General features: G+C 30.0%; 4 protein-coding genes and 1 non-coding gene across 5 annotated transcripts, besides 7 other annotated features; 3 read left to right on the top strand and 2 right to left on the bottom strand.

The window, feature by feature from the left end:
* The first annotated feature begins 424 nt into the window (after nt 1-424).
* Nucleotides 425-535: a mobile genetic element.
* Nucleotides 536-552: 17 nt separating this feature from the next.
* Nucleotides 553-1,591: a mobile genetic element.
* A 225-nt stretch (nt 1,592-1,816) lies between these two features.
* TVAGG3_0707900 (glutathione peroxidase protein) lies at nt 1,817-2,409 on the top strand (the record flags this gene model as incomplete). Its single annotated transcript, XM_001295799.2, has 1 exon — nt 1,840-2,322. The coding sequence occupies one exon, from the start codon at nt 1,840-1,842 to the stop codon at nt 2,320-2,322; it is 483 nt and encodes a 160-aa protein (XP_001295800.1).
* Nucleotides 2,410-2,494: 85 nt separating this feature from the next.
* Nucleotides 2,495-2,566, top strand: TVAGG3_0707890. Its single transcript has one exon. It is a non-coding gene; the product is annotated as a tRNA-His (tRNA).
* A 259-nt stretch (nt 2,567-2,825) lies between these two features.
* TVAGG3_0707880 (protein serine/threonine kinase protein) lies at nt 2,826-3,561 on the bottom strand (the record flags this gene model as incomplete). Its single annotated transcript, XM_001295798.2, has 1 exon — nt 2,862-3,533. One exon carries the CDS (start codon nt 3,531-3,533, stop codon nt 2,862-2,864), a length of 672 nt encoding a protein of 223 aa, XP_001295799.1.
* A 1,219-nt stretch (nt 3,562-4,780) lies between these two features.
* Nucleotides 4,781-5,822: a mobile genetic element.
* Nucleotides 5,823-7,810: 1,988 nt separating this feature from the next.
* Nucleotides 7,811-8,660: a mobile genetic element.
* A 1,020-nt stretch (nt 8,661-9,680) lies between these two features.
* Nucleotides 9,681-9,728: a mobile genetic element.
* Nucleotides 9,729-11,024: 1,296 nt separating this feature from the next.
* Nucleotides 11,025-11,986: a mobile genetic element.
* A 1,989-nt stretch (nt 11,987-13,975) lies between these two features.
* Nucleotides 13,976-14,218, top strand: TVAGG3_0707830 (serine threonine-protein phosphatase family; the record flags this gene model as incomplete). The annotated part of the gene is made up of 1 exon (XM_051243642.1): nt 13,976-14,218. One exon carries the CDS (start codon nt 13,976-13,978, stop codon nt 14,216-14,218), a length of 243 nt encoding a protein of 80 aa, XP_051090229.1.
* A 540-nt stretch (nt 14,219-14,758) lies between these two features.
* Nucleotides 14,759-15,071, bottom strand: TVAGG3_0707820 (uncharacterized protein; the record flags this gene model as incomplete). Its single annotated transcript, XM_051243641.1, has 1 exon — nt 14,759-15,071. A coding segment is annotated over one exon (313 nt), but the record flags the coding sequence as incomplete, so codon positions are not given.
* Nucleotides 15,072-15,596: 525 nt separating this feature from the next.
* Nucleotides 15,597-15,659: part of a mobile genetic element that runs on past the window's edge.

The following is a 15,659-nucleotide window of genomic DNA, read 5'->3' as shown; positions in this document are numbered from 1 at the left end:
CCTAAATGTTTTCTTATCTTATTGGTTTTCCATTCATAATATGAAACTGTATAAACTTTATCTTTATCTTTGCATCTTTCATCACTTCCAATATATTTATATTTCAATTTTGATTTATTGGTTTCATATTCATTAACGTTTAATAATTCACAGTCTTCCTTTTTAAATAAATGTTTTATGTATTCAGGATTAACAATTCTATAATATTGCTTCCCTTTAAATCTTTGAATATAAACAGGAACACCATCCTCTAAAATTCGATAATCTATTTTATCTGGTTTTACTTGTTGGGTCATTTATGTAAGAATAAAAAAATAAATTATTTTAAAATTAATATGTTAAAATAATGATACAAAATCGTTCAATATTGTATGAATTCTTACGTTTACAAAAAAAGTCACACAACCCATCATATCCTTCTTCTATGAGAGCAAAAAGAGATTGATGCTGTTAAAACTAGGTGTTAATTTGCAATTATTTTGCATCACAAGAACTACCCAGTAAATTCGGCTATCTTTCTTTGCAATTATTCTCCTGGAAATCGATTTTTAAGGGTGCCCCCGTATGTACGTTTATTTGAGAGGAGGAGGATTACCCTCTCAATTTTGAGGGATTCGTTAGTTTATTTTCTCGATGAATATGCAATAAAATTTGATTTTTACCTTATCAATATACTTCATATAATATACACATGTTCATGTAAAAACTTTTTTCCAAAATCCTCAGGAATTAAGGGATTTTTGAATTTTAAGAATTTTTTTCGAATTTTTTCGAAAAAAAAATATTTTCAGAACAGCCGTAACGGCTAAGATTTAGGAACAATGTTAAGTATCAAAAAAAAGGAGGTCTGATATAGACAACATATATCGTTGAAGGTTGAAAAAATCTCTAATATTTGAGCCCAAAATTTCAAATTTTAATTTTTTGAAAAAAGAGGCCACCCGTATGTACGTTTATTTGAGAGGAGGAGGATTATATTTTTGAAAGGGTGAAACATTATGAATATGTTAATTATATAATAATATGTATTATTATAAAAAAGAAAAAATAAAGCACGTTAAAATTTTTCTTTCTTGATTTTTTACAAAATCTACTTAGAATTATGCAAAATATGACTAAATAATTATAAATTTCAAGTTAAATTTTAATTTTGATAAATAATTTAAATTTCAAAATATCAAGTTCAGTTCGACTATGTATGTAGTAATTCCTCAATAAAGTGCCAAAACCCTATTAAAATATATGAACATTTTCAACATTTTAATGTTTTTATTTAAAAATTTGATGGAATATGAGCTTCAAACAATTATTATGTAAATAAAAATAATTAAATATATGTATTTATTCGTATTACAACCGTAGTAAGTCGATTCTTCCTTTCTTCTACTGAGATTTGAATTTGATTTCGAATTGTAAAGAGATTCAAAGGGAAAATACTAGCGGATAAAAACTACCTCCATGAAAGGGTCATAATGGAGTCAAGTTGTATTTTTTGATATTTTTTGCTTTTCGAGCCTAAATAGGTAGCCAAAATAATGCCTAAAATAAGGTTCTAAATTCTGAAGTTTACATGATCCTCTCGTGTGCACCCTTAATCGCAATTTTAACTTTCCAAAAAAATTCAAAAATAAAAATCCCTCTCAATTTTCTAAGTTTTATAACTCGCCAAATCTCTAGCCAAATTTTTTTGGCCCGTATAAATATTGTTAGGCACTATATAGGGATGCTATTTATCCTATTTTCATCCCATTTTACTGTTATCGCCTAGTGAATGTACCTTTAGTGCGATCGGCGATTTTTTACAAAAAAGTGAATAGTTTGAGTCATTTCATTTTTTAGATGTCTATCTACGAATTCGTCGTTAAAGATAACAAAGGCAACGATTTCCACTTCGATACACTTAAGGGAAAGGTTATCATGATTGTTAACACTGCCAGTAAGTGTGGATTCACTCCTCAATACAAAGACCTCGAAGCCCTTTACCAAAAGCATAAAGATGAAGGCTTCGAAATCATTGCATTCCCATGCAATCAATTTTTATCCCAAGAGCCAGGCACAGATGAAGAAATTGCCTCATTCTGCTCATTGAATTACGGAGTCACCTTCCCAATTATGAAGAAGATCAATGTCAATGGTGAATATGCTGCTGACATTTACAAATTCCTCAAGGAAAAAGAGAGTGGTTTCTTAGGCTCTGCAATCAAATGGAATTTCACAAAGTTCTTAATTAGCCGCGATGGCAAGAAGATAAAGCGCTATGCTCCAACTACAAATCCATCCTCAATCGAGAAAGATGTTGTTGAATTTATTAAAGAACAATAAAAATTAAACTTTATGAAGTACTGTTAATTATAATCGTTTTTTGAAGCTTAAAGTAATAAAAAATTGCAAATTATCACTAAAATTGTGAAGGAATCAATGATTTTGCATGAAAATATTTTAGAAAAGTTTCGAAAATTTTTATTATACTATTAAATTTGATGAAAAATGTCAGGGGTGAATGGTATAATGGTTAGTATTGTTGATTGTGGCTCAATAGATCCGTGTTCGATTCACGGTTCACCCACTTTTTTATTTTATTTTTATTCATGTTTATCTCAAAAAAAAATTGGAGAATGATTAGGCGCAAGAGTAAGATTCAAGAGATGTTAAAATATTTCGTTTGATAGCACCCATAATTGGAATCTAATTTTCTTCGAATAAAATATTCAAATTATCCCCTGGAAACTTATCTTTGACACCAACTCAAGTTTCAACAATATATGTATGCATATTTGGTTTACAAGAAATTGTCAAATTCAATAATCGGCGAAAAAATTCAAAAGTTATATAATTTTTTTTATTACAATTTGATAGAAGTATTAAAAAAATGAACGATTAGAACCTAATCTTGAGCGGAAAGGTAACGAACCTATGCTTAAGTTCTTTGAAATTGAAATATTATGGAACGTATTTCTGCGTTTTCCGTTGGCTATATTCAAAAGAGAACTAGCTTGGACATGATTATTTTGAGCCTTAATTAAATCAAGCAATTCATCTGCGTTCTTTCTAGTGCAAGGATCAAGTTTAAGGCATTCTCGAATAACAATTCCAATAAGACCTTGTGCTTTAATATTGATGCACAATTGATTCGTTTTTACTGCCTTAATATATTGAGAATCTGAGTGATACTGAAAAGGATATGTCCCGGTTGCCAAGATATGAAGAGAAACCCCGAATGACCAAATATCAGCTTTAGTTCCATCATAATCACTTGTTTTTATTATTTCAGGTGCCATAAGTGTATAGGTGTCGCATATGGTTGAGAGATGTCCTGACAGTTCGCGGCAAAGGCCAAAATCTATGAGTTTTGGATGAAGATCTTTATCAAACATGATATTAGCAGGTTTGATGTCTCTATGGCTAATACCTCTTCTATGTAAATAAGATAGAGCACTTAAGATTTCGCTAGAAATGCGTATCTGTTCAGCTGGTAAAAGGTGATGATCTTTTTCAAGAACTGTCTGTATGTCACCGCCACTTAAGTACTCCATTACAATTAAGATATTGTCAGGATTGTAAATGATATCCTTAAATTTTTGTTATTGGACAAAAAAGTGACACCAAATCACACTTGTTTGTTGGATCTTACCATTCCAGATAAATATAGCAACTTGATTTTATGAAATTAGATAGATATATGTGTGTACTTTTATCCCGTGTTGTTTTCTCGAAAACCTAATATCCTATGGGGATGCTGATTTTGAGCTTGTGTAAAAGTCAAGTGTCAATTATATGGCAATATTCTACCATATGTGGTGATGATATTTCAATATGTATCTTTGTTAAAATTAAAAGTTTGAGATGAAATCAGCCTTATTTTATTTTGATGTGGTATTATTTTTTGTTCTCTATGATGCATTATAATAACATATTAGGAATAAATGCCAACAATTGATTTTCTTGAGAGTTTGGCACAAATCACGTCAAAAGATTATTGATGTCTGGCACGATCATGAGTTGTGCTTTTTTTGGCTTGTCGGGGTATTTTGCCTAATGGTTAGAACAGAATGGCTGTGTGTTGTCGATAATCATAAATAATTTATTTGGCGCTATATTGTTTATCTAATTTGCAACTATATATTCAGGGGCTAAGACGGTTTATAGGAATAATTCACATAATGAGAAGGCTAGAAGTCGTGATTTTTTGGCGTATTACAAAAAAATCCTATAAAGAATCATATTTGAGCCATATTTTTAAATGCAATGATATAGTTATGGAATTTATATCCGGAATATATAAAGTAATATGAAATTGAGACTGAATAAAAAAAATATAAAAAAAATTAAAGGAAATTAAGTAAAAATATGTTTGACATTTATCAAATAGAGGTAGAAAATGTGGTGGTACATTTATTATCAAAAAATAGGGTTAAAATTTTTGAATTAAAAAAATATTCGATTAGAACAAATTATAAAGTGAAAATATAAATCTTACTTAAGAAGATTAATGATTGGTGATATAAAATGCTAAATTTTAATAGAAGCAAAATAAAAAATAAGCGATCTTATATTATTATTAAGAAAACAAACAATAATATTTTTGGCATAATGGGATGGTCTGTATGCCAAGATTAAATGGATTGAGTTCGAATCAGGACAGTATTTTTTTTGATTTTCGCATTTGATACCCATAATATTAAAATGGGATAAAATTAATGATATATTTATAAGGTAGATTTCAGATATATAAATATCAAAGAAAATGACAAACTTTTTTCTTAATTTTTTTTATTTTAAGGGTGCGCCCGGGAGGATCATGTAAACTTCAGAATTTAGAACCTTAATTTTTAAGCAATAACTTGGTACCTAAATAGGTAGGAAAACTCTAAAAATATCAAAAAATACAACTTGGCTCCATAATAATCCTGTCATGGTGGCTGTTTGTATCCCCTAGTATTTTCCTCTTGAATCTCTTTTTCTGTCGAAATTAAATTCAAATCTCAGAAGTAGAAGTGAATAATCGATTTATTACTGCTATTATACGAATAAATAAATTCATTATATTATTTTTATTTACATAATATCTGTTTGAAGTCCATAATTCTATAAATTTTTCTTCAAAAACATTACAATCTTGATAGTTTTGATACTGTTTAATAGGTTTTTGGCACCTTATTTAGTATTTACTACGCGTATAGAGTCGATCTGAACTTAATTTTCGGAAATTTAAAATATTTATTATAAGTAAAATCTGATTTGAAATTTATGTTTAACTACTCATATCTTGCATTATCCTGAGTAGCTTTTGTAAAAATTCATCAAAAAAAATTTTAACGTGCTTTAATTTTTATTTTTTAAAATAATGCATATTATTATATAACTAGTATATTTACAAATTTTAGTGCTTTCAAAAATTTAATCCTCCTCCTCTCAAATAAACGTACATCCAGGTGGCCTGTTTTTTGCAAAAAATAAAATTTCATTTTTTATGCTTAAAAAGTCGGAATTTTTATTTGCTTCTGGGATATATGATGGCTATATCAGATGCCCATTCTTTTTGATACTCAACATTAAACATAAAACTTAGCCGTTAAGGCTCTTCTGAAAATATTTTTTTTCCGAAAAATTTTCGAAAAAAATCAAAAAATTTAAAAATCCCCGAATCTGCAGGGATTTTAAAAAATTCTTTTTAGTAAAACTTAAGGATACTGTATCAGATATATTGGTATGGGCAAATTCAATTTTAATCCAATATTCATCGAGATATTAAGTTAACGAAGCTTTCAAAATTGAGAGGGTAATCCTCCTCCTCTCAAATAAACGTACATGCGGGTGCACCCTTAATAATAAATTACTCAATTTCGATCAAACAAATGGTTTTATTTGTCTTAATATTCAAATATATATATGAATGCCGATAATGTGGTCGAGATGAACGGTTAGAGGCGGTTTAAAAATGTATGGCCTGCTAGCAAGATGTTACAGCTTGAAGCCGGTTGGGTTCCGAATCTTCGCCTCCTGAGATCTCACGAAGATCGCCCAATTCAGAAAAACGCCTCCCCTTGGTGCACTTGAGCTGCCTGCATAGTTAGCAGATCATTTTGTTTTTTGCTTTAGGTTGTTAGCGAGCTTTAAATTGTTAGATCATTGATGCAATGCGTATGAAAATATTCATGCATTAGACAAGAACTTTCTTAATTTGAAAGTAGTATGCAAGAATAGATCGAACAATTTAATAAATTAGTGGGATCCACCTATAAAGTTCTAATGTTGGAAGTGATTCCCATTGGATTAATCGCAAAATGGGGTACTGGTCCGGAATTGGGTTCAGATAGTGGTATTTTGACCGACAAGAGTGTAATATGCACTCCTGTCGGTCACAATGTGTCATTCCGGGAGACATTGCCACTGCATGTCTCTCAGAATGAGACAATTTGTTGCAATCAGAATGTGATTGCAAAAGTTTGACCGACAAGAATGTAATATGCACTCCTGTCGGTCACAATGTGTCATTCCGGGAGACATTGCCACTGCATGTCTCTCAGAATGAGACAATTTGTTGCAATCAGAATGTGGTTGCAAAAGTTTGACCGACAAGAGTGTAATATGCACTCCTGTCGGTCACAATGTGTCATTCCGGGAGACATTGCCACTGCATGTCTCTCAGAATGAGACAATTTGTTGCAATCAGAATGTGATTGCAAAAGTTTGACCGACAAGAATAAAAATTTAAATTTTATTATATAATCATGATAATATCTTATAGAAATTAAAAGAAAATATTTAGAGGTAGGGCAACGATAGAAAATTTTTGGAAAAAAAGTTCGGAGATCTTAAACGTATCATATTCCCTGCATGGTTTGGTATCTTCCGCCATGCGTTGTGCCAAACATATTGACACTTTCCAATAATTAATTTATGGTATGAGTCACAGAGTTAGATTATAAAAAGAAAGTAAATAATTGCAATTAGAAATCATATATGTCGGAAATCAAATGTTGATGAGCAGAAACCTTTTACTCATCATAAAAGAGATAAATCACTAAAGATTTGTATACATTAAAATTTGATATTTGGTGCTCGAAAACTGTCTGATGGGACTCCTCCAAAATGAACCAATCTATCGCTGAGGACCAAATTAGATGATGTGGATGGTGTATTCTCTAATTCTAACTTAGGAAGAATGGGAACAAAACGAATGACGACAACAACATGTCAAACATAGATTAAATATCTATGAATCAATAAAGTATACGTGCATTGAAGGTGATAACAATCACTTGAGGCTTATAACTCTTTGACTAAATTATGCAATAATTAAATATAATCATTTTTATATTTTTATACTGATAGTAATTAATATACTATCCTGCTTAATAAATGGTATGATCAAATTTGTTTGAAAATTTAATTATGTATATGAAACTATGTCTTCTATATAAAAATCAAAATTTTCGGACGAACCTAGATTGAACCTTTATGAAAATCTATCATTTTTGTTAATTGAGTTAATATGAATCTTTTACATATGTATATATAGCATTGATAGCTTATATAATCATGGTTTATTCCATATTAACATATTTTTTCAGTTAAATTTGTTAATAATATCATGTAACAAATTAATTCAAGATTAGAATGTCTACAAAATGCTAACAAATAAGAACAAAATACGATTTCTCGACTTAAATTTTAATATGGAGTAGTTTTTCGTTTAAATCTAATTAAAAATGAATAAAAACTTATCTTGTACTATTTTCATTCAAAGATTTTAATAATGTAAATCATGCATTTTCATAATTCAGTACAGTTCTTTTTAGAATTAAAGGAGTGGGGGACAAACTCGCCCATTGTCACTTTTCATTAACCTTAAACTTGTAATTTTCATTATTTTCTGAAATTACCTTTAAAAGTACTAAGTAAGATCATGAGATATAGCAATATATGTTTAAACCAACTTATATTTTGGTTGTACACCACTTGTATGTGCCGGATACCATTGTGTCAAATTTTTTCTGAAATTAACTTTAAAAGTACTAAGTAAGATCATGAGATATAGCAATATATGTTTAAACCAACTTATATTTTGGTTGTACACCACTTGTATGTGCCGGATACCATTGTGTCAAATTTTTTCTGAAATTAACTTTAAAAGTACTAAGTAAGATCATGAGATATAGCAATATATGTTTAAACCAACTTATATTTTGGTTGTACACCACTTGTATGTGCCGGATACCATTGTGTCAAATTTTTTCTGAAATTAACTTTAAAAGTACTAAGTAAGATCATGAGATATAGCAATATATGTTTAAACCAACTTATATTTTGGTTGTACACCACTTGTATGTGCCGGATACCATTGTGTCAAATTTTTTCTGAAATTAACTTTAAAAGTACTAAGTAAGATCATGAGATATAGCAATATATGTTTAAACCAACTTATATTTTGGTTGTACACCACTTGTATGTGCCGGATACCATTGTGTCAAATTTTTTCTGAAATTAACTTTAAAAGTACTAAGTAAGATCATTTATTTTTGCATAATATAATGCCAATATGGTTTCTTTTGATTTTATTTCATTTATAAGCAAATCAGATTTACCCAAAAACTCCACTCCATAAGCGTTCATTTGCTAAATTAAAAAGTGACAATGGGCTAGTCTGTCCCTTTCTCGAATTAAAGTTGATGAGGATGATATTTGTGATTTAAAATAATTTGTTAATGTTCACCTTTTATTCATCACCTTGTGGTATGCCCTAAAGCAATAGCATTATCAATTCTGCTGAATTGATCAACTCAAAATTCCAAAAAAAATTCAAAATTTCAAAAATGAAATTAACCAATTTGAATTTTCACATGAAAAAATTAATTTCGAAAAAAATTTGGAAAATCAAAGTATTTGATAATTAGTCAAATAATCAATTTACATCGTTTTTACTCATAAAAAACAACTAATTTTTGATTTTGATATCATATTTGATAAATACTCATTCCAGAGTTGACGTAATGTATTAATTATTGTTAGAGATATTGCTTTCGCAGCAAAATTCTTATTTCATGAAAGAAAAAAAAATGATTTTATTCCAACAAAAACAAGTAAACAGATGAATGGAAACGTACTATATTTTCATAAATGTAGTAATCAGCGTGTCGGCTTTTGTTTATCATGTTCGAGTCAAAATGTATTAACTTGTAAAGAAATATTCGAAGATTATATGAAGTATTGAGCATTCTTTGTAGAAATATTTGTAATTCATTACTAACATATATAATAAAGTTGTTTTTTTTCCTTATTGCAATAATTTTGTCTGATTTTAATAACTTTTCATGTATACGAGTTGTGTGAATATGCATCATAATATGCGTAAATATACTTATTTGCGACGAATAATGTGGTTGCATAATGGAGGTGCTAAATTTTGATTTTTAATATGGGGCTTTGGTATGTATAATCATGTTCTTATCTCAACGTAGGAGTATTGGTGCAATATGATTAAAATTTACGAGGTTGATCTTAAATTGAATAATTCTGGAGTATAAATCACAATGCAGCTAATTCTATGTTAAAGATAGATACAGATTGTAGTAATCAATTAGGGAGTACAAATTCATTCTTTCATTTCTGTCGTATTGAGCAGAAAGGAAGAGATCATAACCCTAGGAAAAAAAAGCCCAAATTTGTCACTTTTCATAGTACGTTAAACTCAATTCGCTCGGCGAATGCCGAGCACACGTACTCATCATTCAACATAATATTCTCATTCTTTGGTTATTATAGTGCCAGACAACACAAGATTTCAAAGAATTACTTGAGTTTTCAATTAATCTTAATCCGATTTTAGATTTATCGAGAACTCCATCATCACAATCACAACTTCAGTGCGGTAACTACAATTATCCATATACAGAAGGAAGTTCTTTTTCGAACAACTCATTTGGAGTCTGTTTTGGAAAGAACTTCTTTCTGTCCGACTTAATTTCATAGTTCTGATCAACCAAAAGACAGAAACCACACACTATCTACTTAGGAAAGGAGTTCTTTTCTAAATCTTCCTTAAATTGAGATTTTACGAGAGATAACCCTTCTATTGCACTTAAAAATGAACATTTTGATATCTTTAGTATCACACATGGTCATATATAGTATTTCATCTACATGAATACATTCATCTTTCGAAGTCTCTCATTAAATGGGAGGCTTCGAAAGATGAATCGTTTTATTCATACAACTTTAAATCTCGAACACATTTAGAGAGTGAGTATATCATTTTATTCTTGTTTTGAGTTTATTCTGATTCAAAATTGCAGTGAAAACAGAAGTTCACACATCATATCTGAATGTGAGCTCATCTATACTTATACGATCTCAATACCTCCACTCTAAGCATAAGAGGTGAAGTTATATAAAAATTATCAGATGCGTTGAAGTCTCAAAAGTATTGCCTGAATGCTTGTTTCATATTTGTCCAAGTAGTTTCAATGAATAAATGTATTGTTTTTTATAATTTCGATTTATTTTTAGAAAATATTCAATATAAACCTTTATTGTGTTATTTACATCTCATAAATTCTCTGACTAATTCATATAAAAGCGCGTTTTACCCCTATGAATCAAGAAATTCATTCAATATTCATGGTATATTTATTAAATTTATACGATTTACTAATAATCAATATTATATCCTCATAAATAGCAATATATTTTGGTAATCTATGATAATCATATACAATATTTGAAATCAAATTTTCATTAGTTTAGGTTCCTTGTTAATAGTAAACCATTATATTTATTACTAATAATAAAATCTATGTGTCGTATTGAAATTCAATAAAATTACTTATTCGGTCCAAAAAAACAAATTAGATAAAATTTTTCTTTTTTTATGTAATTTTTGTTTTTCATTTTTCTCAAGATCCTAAGTTATGTTCTAACTTTTGACATCATATCCTATCATGCTAGGCTATATATTATAGCATATCCAAAAGGCAAGGAAATCTATCAGAGAAGCCTTTTTGATCTATCGTTGCCCTACCTCTAAATATTTTAAACCATTCAAATATTTTGAATGTCTTATTAATTTAAAATATTAAAAGATAGCTTGATTTTATCATCATTAGTTGTTATCAAAGTTTTCTTCTTTTGATGAACAACAGTAAATGATTTGTTAATTACTTGTCTTCCTTTTTCGCAGCAAAATCGAAAGTTATGATGATAATCTTGCTGTCAATTTTGAAACTCTCTGATTTACAAGTCAGCATTCCTTTGGAAAAGCAGTCCTATTCTGTTTTCAAGATATTTTAAAGCCTCCATTTCATACAATGCGCAGATCTATTCGAAATTGCAAGAACTCTCAAGAAAAATGCAGCAGCAAAGAAGATTCCATAGTTTCTAGCATTAAAAATTTACAACCTTAATACAACAGTTAAAGAGAAGCTCGAAAAGAAAATATTTAACCATAAAGCTGGAAACCATTCGATCTCTATTGGATCTAATAAAAAGTTAATTATAACATATTTAACATGCTATTTGTTGACTTTGTTCCATTATATTACCATATATATCTTTTTTAAATCTAAAATATTTTTACGATTTTAACCATGTGTTGTTGAAACCATATATCAATCTTAGCTAAAGTATAGTTTATGAGTCTGTCACCATCTAACGTATGAATTTTCAAAAATGTCAAATATGTTCATTTTTTCTGTAGATTCAGCCATAATTTCACGTTGTTATACTATTCAACTATTGTTTAATATTTTTATCGATTTAAATATATGATGAGATGCTTAGTTCTCCTGGAAATCGATTTTTAATCGCAATTTTAACTTTCCAAAAAAATTCAAAAATAAAAATCCCTCTCAATTTTCTAAGTTTTATAACTCGCCAAATCTCTAGCCAAATTTTTTGGCCCGTATAAATATTGTTAGGCACTATATAGGGATGCTATTTATCCTATTTTCATCCCATTTTACTGTTATCGCCTAGTGAATGTACCTTTATGGGTGCAAAATATTTTAGTAAGTATAAGTTGAAATAGCAATATCTTCTATCTTTTCGGTTTTATTTGAATATGCCATAAATTTCAATTCCTATCGAAGAGAAAAGACTTACATTCAATAATAAATAGAATTATCAAGTAAAATTCAGATAGAGGAAAAATTCCTCTCAATTTAATTAGAATTTAGTATAAAAATGGGATTATTTCATATATGTTATAAATCACATGGAAAGTTCATATATCATTAAATTATGATTAACATTTTTTTGATTGGCCTCTTAATTCATTCACAAAGAAAAGTATTCAATAATTTTGTTTGATAAATCTGAAAATTTGGCTGGCCAAAATGCTAAGAGGACTGTTGTTTTATTTATTATCAATCATGAAGAGGTCAGGTGAGTGGGGCTTCCAGGCGCGTTGCGCCCTCTAGCCCCGAAGATGTTTAGTATAAATGAAGTTTTTATTCGGAAAATTGTTAGTCTTCTGGTGTGAATTCGGAGGACTCTTCTTCTTCCTCCATTGCTTCTGGGAAGAAGCCTTCTTCTGGGTCGAAAACATTATATAATGTGTCGCTTTTCACAAATTATATATGTTTTCATGCTTTGTCACTTTTCTGTCACTTTTCGGGTAAAAACATTTTTATTATTATATATAAATGAATTTTACAAAACCACCGTTACCGTTCTTTGGAAATAAGAGTAGATGTAAAGATATTATATTGAGAGTAAGAAACTACCCGAATGGTCTAACATTTGTAGATTTGTTCGGTGGAAGTTTCTATATATCCATTTATGTCATACATATTCCCAGACTCAAAGATTATATGCAATGACTTCGACAACTATATGGACCGTCAAACATATACCAGACACAAACAATATATTGAAAGAGTTAAAAGAAAAGATACCTATAGGTAAGATGGAACGTATACCATTAGATAAAAAAATATTGTGAGAGAGGTTTTGAAAAAAGCAGAATATATAGACTGGGATAGTATATCTGCTAGACTATTATATAGTGGTGCTATAAGAGTTCATGACATTGAAACACTTATGTCAAAAGTTTTATATCTTAACTATACAAATGTTTTCAAAGAGAACATAGAAAAATATATTGAGGGTATAGAGTTTGTGAGATGTCGTTGGACAGAGTTGTATGAAAAATAATAAAGACAAGGAAAATGTTTTTTCTTTATAGTGGCCCCGCCGTTCTATAACACATGGGATTTTCAATACCAAGTAGACTGGACTTTGAGAGACTCTTTAGAAACTTTAGACGTTATACATAACCATCCATGCTTTTACTTTACATCCGATAAAAGTGGTTTGGAAACCGTTATGAGATGGTTAGAGGACATACATGACTATGAGTTTATATATGACAAGATAGAATATGAGAGAGGTCCTATAAACTGGAGAAAGTGTCACAATAAAGAAATTTTATTAGTAAGTAAATGTGGTTTGAAATCGGATTGTTAGTTTTAGGTTTTTTCCATTGTGTCATTTATTTATTTGACGTGGCAGAAAAGTACAGAGAATATGAAGATGAACCAATGCCTGCAAATGTTCAGTATATGTACTCGTAAGAGATATTTTTATCGAATATTAAATGGACGCACAGAACTTAGCGAATGCACAGCAACCTGGACAACCAAACCCAGAGAATATTCCAAATGAAGTTAGAATACAAACTGCAATGGCAAACTATGGTCAAGTGCCAACAGATGTACAAATGCAAACTGCCACGTCAAATGACGCTGTGTTAGGTTTGCCACCATGGTATGCAAATATGAGATGGAAAGAGTTTTATACAAACCCTGAAGTGGGATATAAACAACTTTATGCAGATGACGCGAACACAGGAGTTGACCCAGAATATGTTTTCTACCAGAGGAGAAACAGAATGTATGAGCTCCAGTTAAAGAATGCTATGGAACTCAACAGGAAACGTAAGAGACTAGGCGGACATTAGATTTTTACATATAGTAAAATGGGTTTCTTCAGTAGTATTGGAAACTTCTTCAGAAGAGTTGGAAGAGGTATATGGAATGGAATAAAAACCGTAGGAAAAGGAATTTGGAACGGAGTCAAAAATATTGGTAAAAGAGTAGGTCAGTTCGTTGGTATTATACCTAAAGACCCTGAACCAGAAGAACAAGCTCCTGTTATACAACAGCCTGAACCTGCACCACGGTCTAGTTGGCAACCAAATCCAACACCTCAACCGTATTAAAAAATTATATTTTTACCGTTCGATAGTAGTTGTATATGAAACTAAGTTCTAAGTAAAACGCATGGTATAATGGAATTATTCTTTTTCTTCCATCTGTAGTAAACCATACTTGAAAGTCTGAAATACTTCCACTTGGTGGTTCATATAACTTTGTAGGTTTTTCGTAAAAGTCATTCATCAGACATAAGAAAGAGTTTTGCGCACCAGAAAATGAAGCATGAACAATAATAGTATCTGGGTCGAAAATATTTTCATATGTTCCATTAGGGTTTTCGACTTCATAATAGTCCGGGTGTACTGGATATGCTGCAGGCTGATTTAACATCCTCATAAATCTATACCATGGCAAGTTGTTATATTTTGTAGAAATATAAACGTTTTCTCCAAGGTCTTCTATTTTATTAATTTTAACAGTTGCATTTTTCCTGTCATAAATAATATCGAGATGGTATTCTCCTTCGTCAATGTTAAACTGGTTTGCATATTCAATATAGATATCGTTTATTTTTTCTTGAAAAGCTTGAAGAGTTGTTTCTAAGTTTATAAGCAAATTAACTTGTAAAAGTTTTCCCTGTTCAAATTTCTCATACATACGTTTTTCTTTGTTATAGTATCGAACTTCAAAACCGACCGTAAATGGGAAACCATGTATGGCTTCTGAAATGAACTTCATTCTACGAAAGCCAATAGCTTTTGTGACAGATGGGTCTCTTAACCATCTTAATGGGTAGTCAAAACGATAGCCTTCATGCTTTACGGTATCTGTCTCAAACTTTTGACCGACATTAGTAAAAAGTTCATCTAATGGTTTAGTTGTAGCAACTCTAGAATTTTCTTTTTCTATTGGAAGCATATTTTATCTATAATAAAAATGTCAAATGAAACAGCGTCTATGAGAGAAATACAACACAACCGACAACTCATTATGCAAGCTCTAAATAAGAACACAACAAACTTTTCAAACTATTCTAAGATATCTGAGTCATTGAAGGATGGAAACTTAAAACTGACATTAAACCCAATGACAGATGAGTTTCTGTTTCAAGACAATAAGAACCATACTGTCTGTATAAATCCAACAAAAGGAACTTTAAACGAGAAACCTATAAATGAACTTCTTTTGAAGGCAGATGTTGACAACAAAGCTGACAAAGAATATGTAGACGATGCAATAGCAAAAGAAGAAGAAAGAGCTAACAATGCTTATGCAACAAAAGAACATACTCATCCTGAACTAGCAGACAAAACATATGTTGACAATAAAATGTCAAGTGAAGTGACAAGAGCTGAAAACGAATATTCTAAAAAGACTCATATACATTATATTAACCAAATACCAAGTCTTAAGGAAACATTAGAGACAAAAGCAGATAAGACTCATACACATACCATTGCAAATATTACAAACTTACAAGAAACCTTAAACAGGAAAAGTGACGTT

The sequence above is a fragment of the Trichomonas vaginalis genome, chromosome III (genome assembly GCF_026262505.1).
Source record: "Trichomonas vaginalis G3 chromosome III, whole genome shotgun sequence".
Taxonomy (NCBI): Eukaryota; Parabasalia; order Trichomonadida; family Trichomonadidae; genus Trichomonas; species Trichomonas vaginalis.
Note: the sequence above shows the minus strand (reverse complement) of the source record. Positions and strands in the feature narration are given on the sequence as shown.